At 40.9% G+C, this 17,183-nt stretch overlaps 1 protein-coding gene across 2 annotated transcripts in view; it reads left to right on the plus strand.

The window, feature by feature from the left end:
- The window catches only part of FER (FER tyrosine kinase), a 388,439-nt gene that overhangs the window by 199,765 nt on the left and 171,491 nt on the right, over positions 1–17,183 (plus strand). For both annotated transcript variants that reach the window (XM_029910950.1, XM_029910951.1), the window contains one exon: positions 6,798–6,854. In XM_029910950.1, coding sequence (XP_029766810.1) covers positions 6,798–6,854 — 57 coding nt within the window. The remainder of the gene's footprint in view (positions 1–6,797; positions 6,855–17,183) is intronic.

Below are 17,183 nucleotides of genomic sequence, written 5' to 3' on the forward strand. Positions count from 1 at the left end.
ATATATATATATATATATATATATCTTCCTACTGTATTTTCCACTGCATGCATCTGATGAAGTGGGCTTTAGCCCACAAAAACTTATGCTCAAATAAATGTGTTAGTCTTTAAGGTGCCACAAGTACTCCTCGTTCTTTTTGCTGATACAGACTAACACGGCTACCACTCTGAAATTTATCTGAAAGGTGATATAATTTTAATATATTTTTCTATCCATTTGTTTATTTAATAAAAGTGATGTAAATCTTTCTTCAGGTGCATTTTTTTTAAACAGGACATGTAAGCAGTGTGTAGACTGCTTTGTTTTTTTGAAAGCCCACCATATCTTTCAATGTATACTGATGTTCCCTGATTTTGTTTCTTTAAATCTTGATTTTTTTTCTAAGCAACTGTTTGTGATATAAACGGTCACATGATGCAATTTTAGCCAGGAAGAATCTAATCAGGCATATTATAGAAACTGGAATAAATGTTTGGATTTTTAAGCAGTCTACTAAAATCAGTAAATCATTTATTTACAACTTTGCTGTTAGGCATGTAATGATTTATAAGAAAATGTGTGCTGTATGGCAGACTCTTCCTATAATATCATTTGTTTTTCGTTAGCTTCTCAACATTTATACACAATTATCTTTGTATTGTACTGTATGTGATTGCTGCAACAACAGCGTAAATCAGATACTTTTTACTCTGCTGTTGTGCGTACTAATCAAAGATATTTTCACATTTAGGTCATGCATTGCCGTTGCATGTGCATTGTCTGATTGTTGGGTGTATTCTAGCAATTGCTGACGTGAACATCTTAAGAGTGGGAGGGAAGGGACGGATGTATGTTTTTGTAAAACTTAGATATCACTTCTCATTATTTGCCAAAGTATCTATATGTAAGTCAATTTTTGTTGTTGTTGTTGTTTTAGTATGGGAAGTTCCAAATTCAGCACAGTAACGTCTTTCAGTTTAAGACTTAACTTATTTCCTTTTCATAAAGGATGGCTGCATGAAATGAACTTCAGTTCTGAAGTTGTGATAGCACAAAAGATCTTCAAAGCAAAAATTAAGTTTGCACAAGCATTTCCCCTTGAATGTCTTTATCAGATGAATCCTACCTAGATTACTTTTTTCTTCACCTGTCAAATGCCAAAATTTAAGAGCAGCAGCAATATTATCTTATCTGCATGGTCTATTTATCAATTTGAAACAGGCAGAGATTTGTACCAAAGGTTTTTTTCTATCTGTCCAAGGCCCTGGCCAGCACAGAAAATTAATAGATGAGTGGGATACTTTTTAATCTGAGCTGCACTGTCTCCTACACAATCTTCTTGCTTAGGTCCACCAGTTCTTCTGGGCTCTGAGGCTTCTGTTGTAACCACTGGACCACACAGAGCCTCTGGAGTAAAACTAGATGGTTGAAGGAAGTGGCAGTGAGATACAAAATACTTCACTTCCCTGTAGGAAGACAGTAGTCACCAAGAATGCACTTGTATCCTGTAATTAATCACTGTAAAGCACAATTAGTGCTGGCTCTTTCTGCACACAGGACCTCTCCTCCTATCTGTCCCCTCCACCAAAGGTGTAGAAGTTTGCTGCTTTGATGTTCCCAGTTAGCTTGAGGAGCTAAAATACACAAATTTGTTCATGAATTTGAGTGTGCTTTATGGTAATCCATTAGGGGCTAAACAAGAAGGAAAAGAACATGATGTACTCTTCAAAGCTCTATCCACAGCATTCAACTAATCTTCTTCAACACAGCACATCATATACATGGGAAACAAGCAGAGAAGGGTTAAACGGGACAGGGTTTTTTTTTTTTTTTTTCCTTCTAGCAGTGTGTGTCTTGCACTGTAAATCTGCTAATCTCAGCACGATAAATTTTGACCTATGATTTTAGGCATAAATACATATCTATGGATTTTTGTCTTATTAAGTAATGCAGTAGTTCTCAAGTTGTGATCCATGTATATACTATGGCCCACAGATGAAACATTTTGAGAACCAAACATGAGGATACTGGAGGGGAACTAGTCCACAAGGACATCTCTACCTTTCAAGAAGTGGTCTGCACAATAAAATGATGGGAACAAAGGATGGAATTTTGGACCAGTCAGCCTAACTTCGATATCTGGAAAATACTGGAACAAATTATTAAGCAATCAGTTTTTCAGCACCTAGAAGATAGTAGAGTTATTAGGAAGAACCAGCATGGATTCATCAAGAACAAATTATGCCAAACCAACCTAACTTCCTTCTTTAATAGGGTTACTGGCCAAGTGGATAGTGGGGAAGCTGTAGACATGATATATCTTGATTTTAGTTAGGCTTTTGATACAGTCCCCCATGACATTCTCAGGACAGGATTGGAATTTAAAATGACCGTGGCAAATTGAAGAATTGATCTGAAATCAACAAGATGAAATTCAGTAAAGACAAGTGCAAAGTATTACTCTTGGGAAGAAAAAAAATCAAACGCACATTTACAAAATGGAGAATAACTGGCTAAGCAGTAGTATTGAAAACTATCTAGGGGATATTGTGGATCACAAATTGATTGTGAGTCATCAATTTGATGCAGTTGCAAAAAAAGCTGCTATTCTGGGGTGTATTAACAGGAGTGCCATATATAAGGCTGTGTCTACGTTTATGGCAACATGTAGGGTTCATGTAGCAACATGCGGCAGTGAAAGGCAGGCTGCATCCACGCTGCAGTGTGTAGCTACAAGCGGCAGTGAAAGGCTTTGGATATTCCTTTTCCTGCTGCCTCCTCCTTGTCAGATCCTTTTCCCCACTGCCTCTTTCCTGCCAGAGCATTTCTCCGCAGTAGGGACAGGCTCTGGCAGTGAAATAGTAACCTGCTAAAAATAGCAGTGTAGATGTGGGTCAGGGCCGTCTCCAGGCACCAGCTTACCAAGCAGGTGTTTGGGGCGTCCACTTCGGAGAGGGGCGGCACGTCTCGCTGTTCGGCGGCAATTCGGCGGACGGTCCCTCACTCCTGCTCGGAGTGAAGGACCTCCCGCCGAATTGCCACCGCAGATCGCAATCGCGGCTTTTTGTTTTTGTTTTGTTTGGCTGCTTGGGGCGGTCAAAACCCTGGAGCCGGCCCTGATGTGGGTGGCACTTTTGGGGTATATAGAGAGCTGTGTAGGGTATATACAGTACTGACATGTCTGTACATTGCTTGCCTAAGCAGTGCCTCATCATCCATACGGCTATTTATACCTATGCTAGCTGGGCATGCAGTGTCTGTACTCTACGTGCTATTGCAAGTGTAGATGTACCCTAAGAGACAGGAGGTAATTGTCCCACTCTACTGAGGTCTCAGCTGGAGTACTGTGTCCCAGTTTTGGGCACCATGTTTCAAGGAAGATGTGGACAGAGGAGAGCACCAAAAATGATAAAAGGTTTAGAAACCCTGACCTATGAGGAAAGGTTTAAAAAAAAAAAAAAAAAAGTGGGCATGTTTAGTCTGGAGAAAAGAAGACTGAGGGGGGCGGGGGCTGATAGTCTTCAAATATATTGAGGGCTGTTACAAAGAGAACAGTAATCAGTTGTTCTGCATGTCCATTGAAGGTAGGAGAAGAAGTAATGAGCTTAATCTGCAGTCAGAGAAGTTTAGGTTCAATACTAGGAAACTTTGACTTTAAGGGTAGTTAAGATATGGAATAGACTTCTAAGGGAGGTTGTGAAATTCCCATCATTGGAGGTTTTTATGCACAGGTTAGACAAACACTGGTCAGGGATGGTCGAAGTATACTTGGTCCTGCCTCCATGTGGGTGGGGGAACTAGACTGACCTCCCAAGGTCCCTTCTAGCCTTACCTTTCTATGATTCTCTGATGGGAGGTCCCCAAATGATGTCCCAATCACTGATCAATACAGAAGAGATTTTACTGTCTGATTAGAACAAATCTGATAATTTCTTAGGAATCAGATTGGTCCAAAAGAATCTAAAAATTGAATATTTTTCACATACTCCATCACCTTTTTAAAAAAAAAACAAAAAAAAACTCAGCTGCAAAATTAAAAGAGACAAATGAAAACAAGCAGAAAATGTTCAGGATGATCTTAAATGTTGTCAAGGACATGAAGCAAACCGACAAAAGCCAAGCACTCTGTTAGGTACAAGAAAATAGTAAAACAGTCTGTGTTGTAACCTACAGATGAAGGTGTAAAAATGTCTTCTCTCTTCTTAGTTTGTATGTCTCAGACATAAAAATTATTTTAATATCTTTTTGTCTTTAACACAGACTGCAAAATGGTGGTCGTATTTGTTCTGCTACAGGATCCCAGTCCCCTCCACTTATGGAAGCAAAGGAGACAGTACAGTCAAAAGAAAGGGGGGGGGAAGTCTGCAGCAGATTGAGAAATAATATTTTTTAATTAGCTCCCTCAATCCAATTGATAAAAGAAGAGCTTCCTATTTTTTTCCCCCTCTGTCCAGATGAGAAAATGTAGAGGTTCAGATTTTAAAATATATCTAATTTAAGAAAAGCAAATAAAGTATGCACTTTAAAATGCTAAATAAGTCTACTAAATTGATTGTAAATTGTTCTACAGCCAGGATACATTTTTGAATTTAGCAAAATTAGATCAGGTTTTGGATTTTGGCTGAGAATAAGCTTGTTTTAAAAAAAAAAAAAAAAAAAAAAAAAACTTCTTAGAAAGCGGAACTTGTTCTCAGTTAATCGATGACCAACGAAGGTGTATTTACAATACATTGCAGCTCTTAATTTTAGGTTAACATTGGTGGCACAAAGGAGCCTTTAAATCAACACTAAATATCAGAAAAAAAGAGAATCCGAAAGACTTTAAATCAATTCAGTTTAATTCTGGTCAGTTATTGATGTTGCTGTCACCTCTAGATTAGATTGTTCTATATGTTCCACAGTTCGACCATTATAAAACTGAAGTTAATGCTCAGTGCAGCCACTTGATTATTAAGCTGTGCAATACAAAAAATTAGCACATTATACCCCTAATCTGTAATCTGCACTGGCTGTCAATATGTTTACAACCCTGAATATTTTGAGATTGGTTTACCTGAGAGACCACCTTATTTTCTCTGTTGCAGCTGTGATTAGTGCTGCTGCTCAAACTTGACCTTTCTCATTTTGAGGGAGGAAACAGGTAAGGAGGTCCTTGACTTTCGAATTTGCTTTCCGTTGGTGCATGAAGGCTAGATTTGCTATTTTACCAGGCATGCTACAAAACCCACCTTTTACTCTGAGATTTAGGGAGAAAATGGATTGATGGGATGGCAAAAGACTGGTTTAGATTTGGGTTTGTTTCATTAGCAATGGACAGATCCATGGTGTAAGTGTGATGATAAATTTTCATATAAGATATTGTTGCTGATGGTATTTGTGTGGTGCCTAGAGTATCATATGCTGGAAGAATCTAAAGAAATAAACAGAAATAAATAATCCCTCTGCATAACCATACCTATTAGTATTAAAATACAGCACTGGAAATGTTTCAACAAAAGGTGTTTGTATCAATCCAAATGTGTCCCAGTGCAGTCAGCAGCTATTGCAGCCGTTTAATGCATATGCTGTTCTGTAATAGAATGTTTGCATGACTGGTCTTCAGTACTTTACTGACACTATAATTGATGTTTGGTTGTTTTATTATACTACAGGATATTACTTGAGAAATACATGAAACTGCACACAGTAGGTTTAATAAATGCTAACACATGGCCAGTTCATCTGTAGAAAAACTGGTTCTTTTTACAATGTACTGGAAGGGAAACCATTTTGTTGGATCAAGTCAGAATTAGGTTTGTGTTTTTTTTATATTGCAAAAGGAAGTCTCCTTATCCTTATCTCCTTACTTTGACTAAGGTCATTTTTAAAATCAGCAATAGCAGATATCAGATCCTGAGCTTTATGAAAATAGTGCCTGTTGTGCTCTATTTACATGTTGTGACAAAGTTCCTCCTCTATCTTGGTGGGTCCTGCGCTTATTGGAGGATTTTCTTGCCTCAGAGATTCACCATGTGGGTTGGGGAACAGCCCAGAGACCTTCCCCTCTGGAAGAACTCACAGTCCAGGTCAATTGGGAGGTTTGGGGGGAACCCGGGCCCGCCCTCTACTCCGGGTTCCAGACCAGGGACTGCAGTAGTCTATAGTGCCTCCTGTAACAGCTGCATGACAACTACAACTCCCTGGGCTACTTCCCCATGGCCTCCTTCAAACACCTTCCTTATTCTCCCCACAGGACCTTCCTCCTGGTGTCTGATAATGCTTGTGCTCCTCAGTCCTCCAGCAGCACACCCTCTCACTCTCAGCTCCTTGGGCCTCTTGCTCCCAGGTCCTCACACTCTCACCACAAACTGAAGTGAGCTCCTTTTAAAACCCAGGTGCCCTGATTAGCCTGCCTTAATTGATTCTAGCAGCTTCTTCTTAATTGGCCTGCCTGCCTTAACTGGTTCTAGCAGGTTCCTGATTACTCTAGTGCAGCCCCTTCTCTGGTCACTCAGGGAACAGAAAACTACTCATCCAGTGACCAGTATATTTGCCCTCTACCAGACTCCTGTACCCCACTGGTCTGGGTCTGTCACAATGTATAGTATCATGCTGAAGGAGAAATTTGCTATAATGTAGATTTTAATATTCTATTGTGCAGCAACATTTCTTAAATCTGTTTTATAGCTCTTGAGGTTATAATGTCTTGGCATGCTGTTAATTGAATGGTCTGAATGAAATATTCCTTTAGGTCTATTTCTACTAGCTCAAATTCATCTTATAGGAAATATTCTCTTGCATGGACTAAGCAACTGTTTTTTTTCCCCTTGCTGTAGGATAAGAAATGGGTTCTCAATCATGAAGATGTCACACTGGGAGAATTACTGGGCAAAGTAAGTAATCAACAGAACTAAATGGAAAAAAAAATCCTTAGCCTATGAGTTCCAAGTATGTATTGATTGTGAAGTTTGTAGTTTTCTTATTTTTTGAGTTTTTATTTTTCTAGTAAACAACATTTCTTTGTAGTAATATGGTTTAATGCATTGCAAATAGCATTGAATTTCAGCATACATAAAAGTACACCATGTTTACTAGTAAATAATAAATGTTCTCTGTCTTTTGTTGATTGGTATAAGTGTTTTAAGAGCAGCTTGCATATTTCATACATTTACATATACATACTGATTTTTAACAATCTAATTTTATGTTTTGTAAAAATGCAAGCAATGAGGAATGTTACTGTAAAGTAGTAAAGGTGCTTACATAAATTAGTGAGCTGATAAAAATAGGATGCTTTATGTGGACTGAACTGACTTTGTATGACCTGCTCAGTGTTAGAAGGCAAGTAAAATAGAGTGTAGGTAACATCACAATAGATGCATTAGTCAACATAATACTTAACACTTACGTAGTGGTTTACATTGTCAAAGTCTTTCACAAACATAAATCTTTAGAACACTTCTATAAGTTAGGTAAGTAACTAGCCCTATAGCCTATTTTATATTTGGTGAAACTGATGCCAAACCACATGGTGAGTTAGCACAAGTACTGAAATTAATGTTCAGGAATTCCTAGCTCTCAACTCTGTGTTTAATCCACTATACTACACTGCCTCTAATGCTCTAGAATATGCCCCAAAACCTGAAAAGTGGTTTAAATCAAAAGAACACACACAAAGACAGTTGACTTAGCATAAAATGTGTATGTTCCTTATACTGTAAGAATTGATGAACCGTTCAAAGAATAGATGAGGAAAACTCTGTCAAAGCATTCTGCTGCACAGGATAAAATCCATTTGAAAGCCTAAGGAAACAAAAACACAGACTGCCATTAGATAAACAGAGAATTATGTCCACTAAAAATGCCACACAGTTATAATGCCAGTTCTGCTGAAGAACATGGAAAAGCAGCAAGCTGGAAAAAATACACATTTCTGGCATCAATCAAGGCCTTCTCACAAAAACAAACATTAATTATCCCTAGGTGAGCAAGACAGACACAATGAGTCATTGAACAAAAGTAATACATTTCAACATTGAGTAAAAGAAGTTAAGTAACTGTGCATGAAAAAATAATTTAGTAAAATGAGTTATGATTATATCAAGATATGATTTGCCAGAAAAATTTACAGAACGTCCAATAACTGAAGAATTACTTCTTGTGAAAGAAAATTGCCTCAATTGTGCATGTATATTGCTGTTATGTAAAAGAACTGATTCAGGCGCAACCACATGCAGAAAAGGCAGAAATGTTCAATAAGTATTTCATTTCTGTATTTGGAAAGGAGTAGGATGATTTACTCATATCACATGAAGATGGTGAACTACTTTCCAGTCAATTACTAATTAAGAAGGATGTGAAACAGTACCTAGTAGGGATAAATCAGCAGGCCCAGATAACTTATATCTAAGAATTGTAAAAGAGTTGGCATAAAACACCGTTGATCCCCTCATGTTAATTTTTAATAAATTTTGGAATACTGGGGAAAATCCAGAAGAATGGAAAAAGTCATGCCAATATTCAAAAAGGTCAAGCTGAATGACGCAGCTAATTATAGGCCAGTTAGCCTGCCATCAGTCCTGGGCGAAATAACGTAAAAGCTGATATAGATTCAATCAATAAATAATTAAAGGGTTGGATTATACTTAATGCTAATTAACTTGATTTTATGGAAGAATAGGTCTTGTCAAACAAACCTGATTTTTTTTAATGCGATTTCATGTTTGATAAAGGTTACGCAGATGTAATGTACTTGGACTTTTATAAGGCATTTGACATTCTCATTTAAAAATCAGTACTAGACAATATCAATACATCATATGTTAAATGGATTAAGAATTGGCTAACTGACAGATCTCAAAAAATCAGCTGTCAGTAGGAAATTGTTGAATGGAAGTGCTTCTACTGGGCTCTGCAGGTATCTGTTCTAGGCCCACTGTTTAACCTTTTTATTAAGTAAATATAAAATAATTGCTGATAAAATTTGCAGATGACACAAAGATTAGAGGAATGGTAAATAATGAGGACTGGGCAGTAATACAAAGTGATTTGGATCACCTGATAAGATGGGCCCATTAAAACAAAATATATTTTAATACAGTTAACTGTGAGGTCATACATCTAGGAACAAAGAATTCAGGCCACTCCTACAGAATGGGGGATGGTATCCTGTAAAGAAGTGACTTTGAAAAGGATTTAGGGATCATAGCAGACAAATGCTAGAACATGAACTTCCAGAGTGATGCTGTGGCAAAAAAGGCTAATGCAATCCTTTGATGTATAAACAGGGGACTAGTAAGTAGGAGTAGGGAGGTGACTTCCCCCATATACAGCATTAGTGAGACCACTACTGAAATATTACCTCCTTTTCTGATGTCCACATTTTTAAAGGGATGTTAAAAATTTGGAGGTTCTGAGAAAAGCCACAAAAATTATGTGTGCAGGAAACAATGTCTACACAAATGCTTAGTTTGGGGGGAAGCTAGGGTGTAATCTATTTTGCATTAACCTGCTGCACCCTTTGAAATGGGAGTAGATTAAAGCACACTAGGGAAATTTTACTGCATGGCAGCAGAGTCCACGTGGACACTTGACGCTCAACAAGTTAGTGTAGGATAGATTTACACCCCAGCTTGCCACAAACTAAGTGTTCGTGTAGACAAGCGCTTAAAGAACTAAATCTGTTTAGCTTATCAAAATGAAGTTCAAGAAGTGATTTGAATATGGTTATAAGTACCTCCATGGGGAGAAAATACTGGGTAATAATGGCTCAAATTTTTAACAGTGAGGGTGATTAGACATTGGAACAAACTACCATGGAAAGTGGTGGATTCTCCTTCATTTGAAGTCGTCAGATCAGGACTGGATGCCTTCCCGGAAAGCATGTTTTAATCAAACACAAATTATTGGGTTCAATACAGGAGTATCTGGATGAAATTCCAAGGTATGTGTTATGCATAGGGCCCTACCAAATTCACGGCCATGAAAAATGCGTCACGGACCGTGAAATCTGGTCTCCCACCATGAAATCTGGTCTTCTGTGTGTTTTTACCCTATACTATACAGATTTCATGGGGGAGAGCAGTGTTTCTCAAATTAGGGGTCCTGACCCAAAAGGGAGTTGCAGGGGAGTCACAAGGTTATTTTAGGGGGGGTCTTGGTATTGCCACCCTTATTTCTGCACTGCCTTCAGAGCTGGGCAGCCAGAGAATGGCGGCTGTTGGCTGAGTGCCCAGCTCTGAAGGCAGCGCACAGCAGCAGTGCAGAAGTAAGGGTGGCTGCTGCCTTCAGAGCTGGGTGGCCAAACAGTGGTGGCTGCTTACTGAGGTCCCAGTTCTGCAGGCAGCAGTGCAGAAGTAAGGGTGGCAATACCATACCATGCCACCCTTACTTCTGCGCTGCTGCTAGTGGCGGCTCTGCCTTCAGAGCTGAGCTTCCAGCCAGCAGCCAAGGCTCTCTAGCTGCCCAGCTCTGAAGGCAGCGCTGCTGCCGGCCACAGTACAGAAGTAAGGGTAGCAGTACCACAACATCCTCCACAATAACCTTGCGACACCCCCCGACAACACCTTTTTGGGTTAGGACCCCTACAATTACAACACCATGAAATTTCAGTTTTAAATAGCTGAATTTTTAAAATCCTATGACCGTAAAATTGACCAAAGTGGACCATGAATTTGTAAGGCCTCTAGTTATATAGGAGGTCAGAGTAAAAGATCTAATAGTCCCTTCTACCTTAAAATCTATGAATCTGTAAATATATCTTGCCTTGGCAAGGCTCTTTAAAAATGTGCTGTGATTACTCCAAATTAAAAGAGGGAGGAAGATGCTGATTGCTACACTATTCAGACTTTTCTGTTTACAGCTGCATGGAGCAGTACTAGCAGTACCTCAGAAGACACTAGCTAAGTCATATAGACAACTCACATTCTATTCCACCACCTCTAGATGTATTAAAAGTTTCTAAATAGTGGTCACCAGGTTGAAGAACAGACTGAGAATAAATGGGTGAGTAGTGTCTTCCTCAGAATGAATAGAGATTGCTTATGTTCAATTACCTATGGCCTTCCTTCACAAGGAATAAAATAAAATTAACCAGGATAGAGAAAAATGAACTATTGTTATGCTCCATTTTCCTTTTCAAAACATAGGAGCATCTACAGCTCTTGCTGAGTGAGAGTAATGCTGTGGTTCAAAGATGACCTGTTCGAAGTTTGGATTTCAAAGTATAAGCTACTTACCAATCGCTGAGAGGAGAAAAGAATCCCTGTTTAAAGAACTAGAAAGATCAACCATATAATAACACAGCTTTATAAAGCTGTGAAATTACAAAATGTGTTGTCAAGTAGTTTAGGTTTGAAATATATCTATGTTACCTTGACCCATGTAAATTTAATTGTGTCAATAGTCATCTTTGCAGTGCCAGGTAATTTTAAAAAATTGCTACTGTTTCTGTTTGTTCCACAAAAGCAATGCCGTGTGTAGCCTGTGTTCTGTGAGAGCCACTCTCTGTGCAAGAAGGGTTACAAAGAATCATTTTTTTAATCTCCAGAAGAAAAATGCATGTTAAATATCAGCCACAGCTCAGTGTTTCTAGTTTTGCCTCTCTATTTAAATTAGCAGTCCTGATTGGAGCTGTGAATACAAACTTGATGGGAAATTAAAAATGAATTTCAAACTTCAAAGGGAACATTATGAACAATAAAAAAAATACAAGTACTTAACTTAAAATATCTAAATAAATGACTTTTAAGAGCATTTTCTGTCAAAAATTTCCTAAAACACCATCATTTAAGTAATGAAGGAGCTGCAAAGTGATTTTAAATAATGTATTATGGTTAAAAGCACCTAGTTTCTGTGAATGCTCCACAGTTTTCCCAGCCTGGGCACCCCTTGGAACTTCTCATTGCTGTTATTAATGGCATGAGAGAATTTTAGAATACTTAATGAGCCATAGTCTACCCTCATTTTGTATGTAGAACCACCACTGATACCATTCGGATTTCTGCGCAAAGCTCTAGGGTAAAAGACAGTCCAAAAGGAGGACTTCTGACTGTAGAAAACTTTCATAGATATTTTAATTGAGCTAGTTCTCTGGCGTGAGGTTTTCATACTGTTTCTTACCATTTTGCAAGCCTTTTTAAAAAAAAAGAATTTGCTCCCAGCCCATCAGCTTCTCTTGCTTGCTCCTGCCTTGAAGTTGCTATGAAAAACTGCTGTTTCTTGAATCTGTTCTCTTCTCCCAAATTTTCTCCAGCGTGAAAGACTTTCTTTAAACATTTTTATGGACGAGCTCAATAGTCTTATGGTGATGAGATCCCAAGGGGTGAAAACATTATATCATTCCCTGGGCTGACATTGCTAGGAAGCACTGTAGAAGTAGCAGGCTTGGCTCATAGAGAACTTTGCACGCGTTTTTTTTTTTTTGTTTGTTTGTTTTTGTTTTTTGCCCACTAATGTAGTGGCGTTACTAACTGACTTGAAAGGGATTTCCAGCTAGCACTTTCTTGCCCAAAGAAGATCACCATGACATTGGGCTTGTCTAAACTAGGATTACAGGCGTACTTTATGTAGTGAACTTTGGTTCACCTCGACCAGCTAACATGTTCAAATACAATTAGGGTTTTAAAAAGCATGAAAATGTTTTAGCCCACAAGTTTTAAAAATACACCTTTTATCTTAGTTTAGACAAATTAACAGAGGCTTGAGATAGTAGAGGATGTAATAATTCTATAGTTAAGTTTCATGAAGGGAATATAGTATATAAGGAATATTATACAAGTGCAGACTTGAATATTTTAAATAAATTGTTTTAGATCTTGGTTTTTTTGATGCAAGATCATTTTTCAAAGTTGTGTTTATACGTAGGGATTTAGAATAGAAGTACCTTGTAACTATAACAGCATTGCTATCATCCGTCTGAGTTTTATCTTTCTCCTTACCATTTGTATCTCTTCCCTCCTCCTTTTTTTTTTTTTTTTGCTTTTCACATTAGTATCTGTGCTCATGTACAGATGTGTGGTGATTATTTTAAAAAATCTCATTTACTCAGAGAAACAAGGAAAGCACTTCCTGCAAATTCTGGCTATGTTTACTGAAGTCCTGTAACCCCAAACAGAGGCACACATAAGGAAAGAGATCTGTGTAGAGATAAACCAGGGATAGCTTTAAGATTTAGCCATATCTGTTCTTATTGTGGGGGGTGGGGAAGGAAAAAAAGAAAACCAACAAGAACAGACAAAGGAAATATGCCCTTCAATTTTGTGCTCCTGTGCATGGTCTGCTCCTTTGCATGAGTATAACCTTTTCATAGTTTCTTAGCCCTGGTCTACACTACGAGGTTAGGTTGAATTTAGCCGTATTAGGTTGATTTTATAAGCAATGCATCTACACAACCAACCCCATTCCGTCGATCTAAAGGGCTCTTAAAATTGACTGCTGTACTCCTCCCCGGCGAGGGGAGTAGTGCTAAAATTGACCTTCCTCGGTCAAATTTGGGGTAGTGCAGACGCAATTAGATGGTATTGGCCTCCGGGAGCTATCCCAGAGTGTTCCAATGTGACCACTCTGGACACCACTTTCATCTCCGATGCACTAGCCAGGTACACTGAAAAAGCCCTGGGAAATTTTTAATTTAATTTCCTGTTTGGTCAGCGTGGTGAGCTCAGCAGCACAGGTGACCATGCAGTCCCAGAATTGCAAATGAGCTCCAGCAGGGACCGAACAGGAGACACTGGATCTGATTGCTGTATGGGGAGAAGAATCTGTGCAGGCCGAACTACAATCAAAAAGAAGAAATGCTAATATATATGTCAAAATCGCACAGGGCATGATGGACAGAGGCTACAACAGGGACACACAGCAGGGCCGCGTGAAAGCTAAGGAGCTCAGGCAAGCCTACCAAAAGACAAAGGAGGCAAATGGTCGCTCCGGGTCAGAGCCCCATACATGCCGCTTCTATGATCAGCTGCATGACATTCTAGGGTGGGACCCTACCACTACCCCACCACTGTCTGTAGACAGCTATAAGTGTGGAGTCTCATGCAACAGGGAGGAGGATTTTGTGGATGAGGACGAGGAGGAGGAGAATGCGCAGCTGGCAAGCGGAGAATCCGTTCTCCCCGGCAGCTAGGACCTTTTCATCACCCTGGAGCCAATACCCTCACAAGGCGGGTTCCCGGACCCTGAAGCAGGAGAAGGCACCTCTGGTGAGTACACATTTGTAACTACACTACAGGGTTTAAAAGCAATTGTGTTTAATGTTTGATTTGCCCTGAAGACTTGGGATGCATTCGCGGCCAGTACAGCTACTGGAAAAGTCTGTTAATGTGTTTGGGGATGGAGCAGGAATCCTCCAGGCAAATCTCCATGAAGCTCTCCTGGAGGTACTCTGAAAGCCTTTGCAGAAGGTTTCTGGGGAGGGCTGCCTTATTTCGTCCTCCAGGGTAGGACACTTTACCACGTCAAGCCAGTAGCAAGTAGTCTGGAATCATTGTAGCACAAAGCATGTCAGCGAATGGTTCTGGGTTTTGATTGCATTCAAGCAACATTTGGTCTATATCTTTCTGTGTTAGCCTCAGGAGAGTGATATCATTCATGGTCACCTGGTTGAAATAGGGGAATTTTTGTAAGGGAACAGTAAAAGGACCCCATTCATGCTGGGCTGTTTGTGCTTGGCTAAAAGGGATCATCCCAGAGAATAGCCACACGCTGGGGTGGAGGGAGTGGTTTTGCACATCCACCCGAAAACCACAGACCCTCCTTTTAAATGGCAAACCCAACCGGCATTGCTTGCTATGGGAAAGGAGGGCGCTGCAGTTTGAAACCATTCCCACATGTTATGAGGGCAGAAGAAGCCAACCCCACATACCTTTTGGCTTACCATGGCTGCCTGGAAACCGAATTCTGTTGCCCAGCCCCGTGTGATGTGTCACCATACGGGCAGGCGCTCAATATAAAAGGCAAAATGTGACCTTGTACCTAAAGCACATGTGCTGTCTGCTGTGAATTGCTTGATTCACTGTGAAAGAGTCTCCCTTTTGTTCTCAGAAATGTATCTTCTTAAATTCTATTCTCCCTTTTTATCCCCCCGCAGATGCAAATATTTCTACGCTCCCCCTATCATCTCCGTCCCAGAGGTTATCGCAGATTAGAAGGCGAAAAAAATGCACTCGCGATGACATGTTTTCCAAGCTCATGCAGTCCTCCCGCACTGATAGGGCACATCTGAATGCATGGAGGCATACAGTGACAGAGGCCAGGAAAGCATACAGTGAGCACGATGAGAAGAGGCAGGAGGCGATGCTGAGGTTAATGGGAGAGCAAACAGACATGCTCAGGCGTCTGGTGGAGCTGCAGGAAAGGCAACAAGAGCACAGACCGCCACTGCATCCGCTGTATAACCGCCTGCCCTCCTCCCCAAGTTCCATATCCTCTTCACCTAGATGCCCAAGAACGCGGGGGGTGGGGAGGAGGCTCTGGGCACCCAGCCACTTAACTCCAGATTATGGCTGAAGCAACAGAAGGCTGTCATTCAAACTGTTTTGATTTGTAGTATGGCTACAATAAGAAATGTGGCCTTGTCCTTCCCTCCTCCCGCACCCCACCTGGGCTACCTTGTCAGCTATCTCACTTTTTTTTTTTAGTTAATAAAGAAAGAATGCATGGTTTCAAAACAATAGTGACTTTATTTCCTTTGCCAGCTGTGATCGAAGGGGGGAGGGTGGTTGGCTTACAGGGAATTAAAATCAGCAAAGGCGGGTTTGCATCAAGGAGAAACACACACAGCCTGTCCAGTCATGAAACTGGTTTTCAAAGCCTCTCTGATGCGCAGCGCGCCTAGCTGTGCTCTTCTAATCGCCCTGGTATCTGGCTGCTCAAAATCGGCCGCCAGGCGATTTGCCTCAACCTCCCACCCTGCCATAAATGTCTCCCCCTTACTCTCACAGATATTATGGAGCACACAGCAAACAGCAATAACAATGGGAATATTGGTTGTACTGAGGTCTAACCTAGTAAGCAAACAGCGCCAGCAAGCTTTTAAACATCCAAAGGCACATTCTACCACCATTCTGCACTTGCTCAGCCTATAGTTGAACTGCTCCTTTCTACTATCCAGGCTGCCTGTGTATGGCTTCATGAGTCATAAGAGCAAGGGGTAGGCTGGGTCTCCAAGGATAGCTATTGGCATTTCAACATCCCCAACAGTAATCTTCTGGTCTGGGAAGTAAGTCCCTTCTTGCAGCTGTTCAAACAGCCCAGCATTCCTAAAGATGCGAGCATCATGCACCTTTCCTGGCCATCCCCCGTTGATGTCAGTGAAACGTCCCTTGTGATCCACCAGTGCTTGCAGCACCATTGAGAAGTACCCCTTGCGGTTTACGTACTGGTTGGCAAGGTGGTCCAGGGCCAAGATAGGGATATGCATTCCATCTATCGCCCCACCACAGTTAGGGAACCCCATTGCAGCAAAGCCATCCACTATGACCTGCACGTTTCCCAGAGTCACTACCCTTGCTAGCAGAAGGTTAGTGATTGCCTTGGCTACTTGGATCACAGCAGCCCCCACAGTAGATTTGTCCACTCCACAGTGGATTTGATTCCCAACAGACCGGTAGCAGTCAGGCATTGCAAGCTTCCACAGGGCTATTGCCACTCGTTTCTCAACTGTCAGGGCAGCTCTCATCTTGGTATGCCTGCGCTTCAGGGCGGGGGAAAGCAACTCACAAAGTTCCAGGAAAGTGGCCTTACGCATGCGAAAGTTTCAGTCACTGGGAATCATCCAATACCCGTAAAACTATGCGGTCCCACCAGTCTGTGCTTGTTTGCCGTGCCCAGAATCGGCGTTTCACTGTATCAACCTGCCCCACAGCCGCCATGATGTCCCAATTGCCACATCCCGTGCTTTCAGGAACATCTATGTCCATGTCCTCCTCACAATCATCCTCATGCTGGCGGCTCCTAGCCAGGTTCTGCACATACTGCAGGATAATGCGCGAAGTGGTTTGCTGTGCTCACAACAGCAGCAGTGAGCTGAGCGGGCTCCATGCTTGCTGTGCTATTGCGTCTGCACGGGTCACCCAGGAAAAAAGGCGCGAAATGATTGTCTGCCATTGCTTTCACGGAGGGAAGGAGGGGAGACTGGTGACGTGTACCCAAAACTACCCGCGACAATGTTTTTGCCCCATCAGGCATCAGGAGCTTAACCCAGAATTCCAATGGACAGC

Source organism: Terrapene carolina, unplaced genomic scaffold, assembly GCF_002925995.2.
Source record: "Terrapene carolina triunguis isolate 2854851 unplaced genomic scaffold, T_m_triunguis-2.0 Scaffold69, whole genome shotgun sequence".
Lineage (NCBI taxonomy): Eukaryota > Metazoa > Chordata > Testudines > Emydidae > Terrapene > Terrapene triunguis.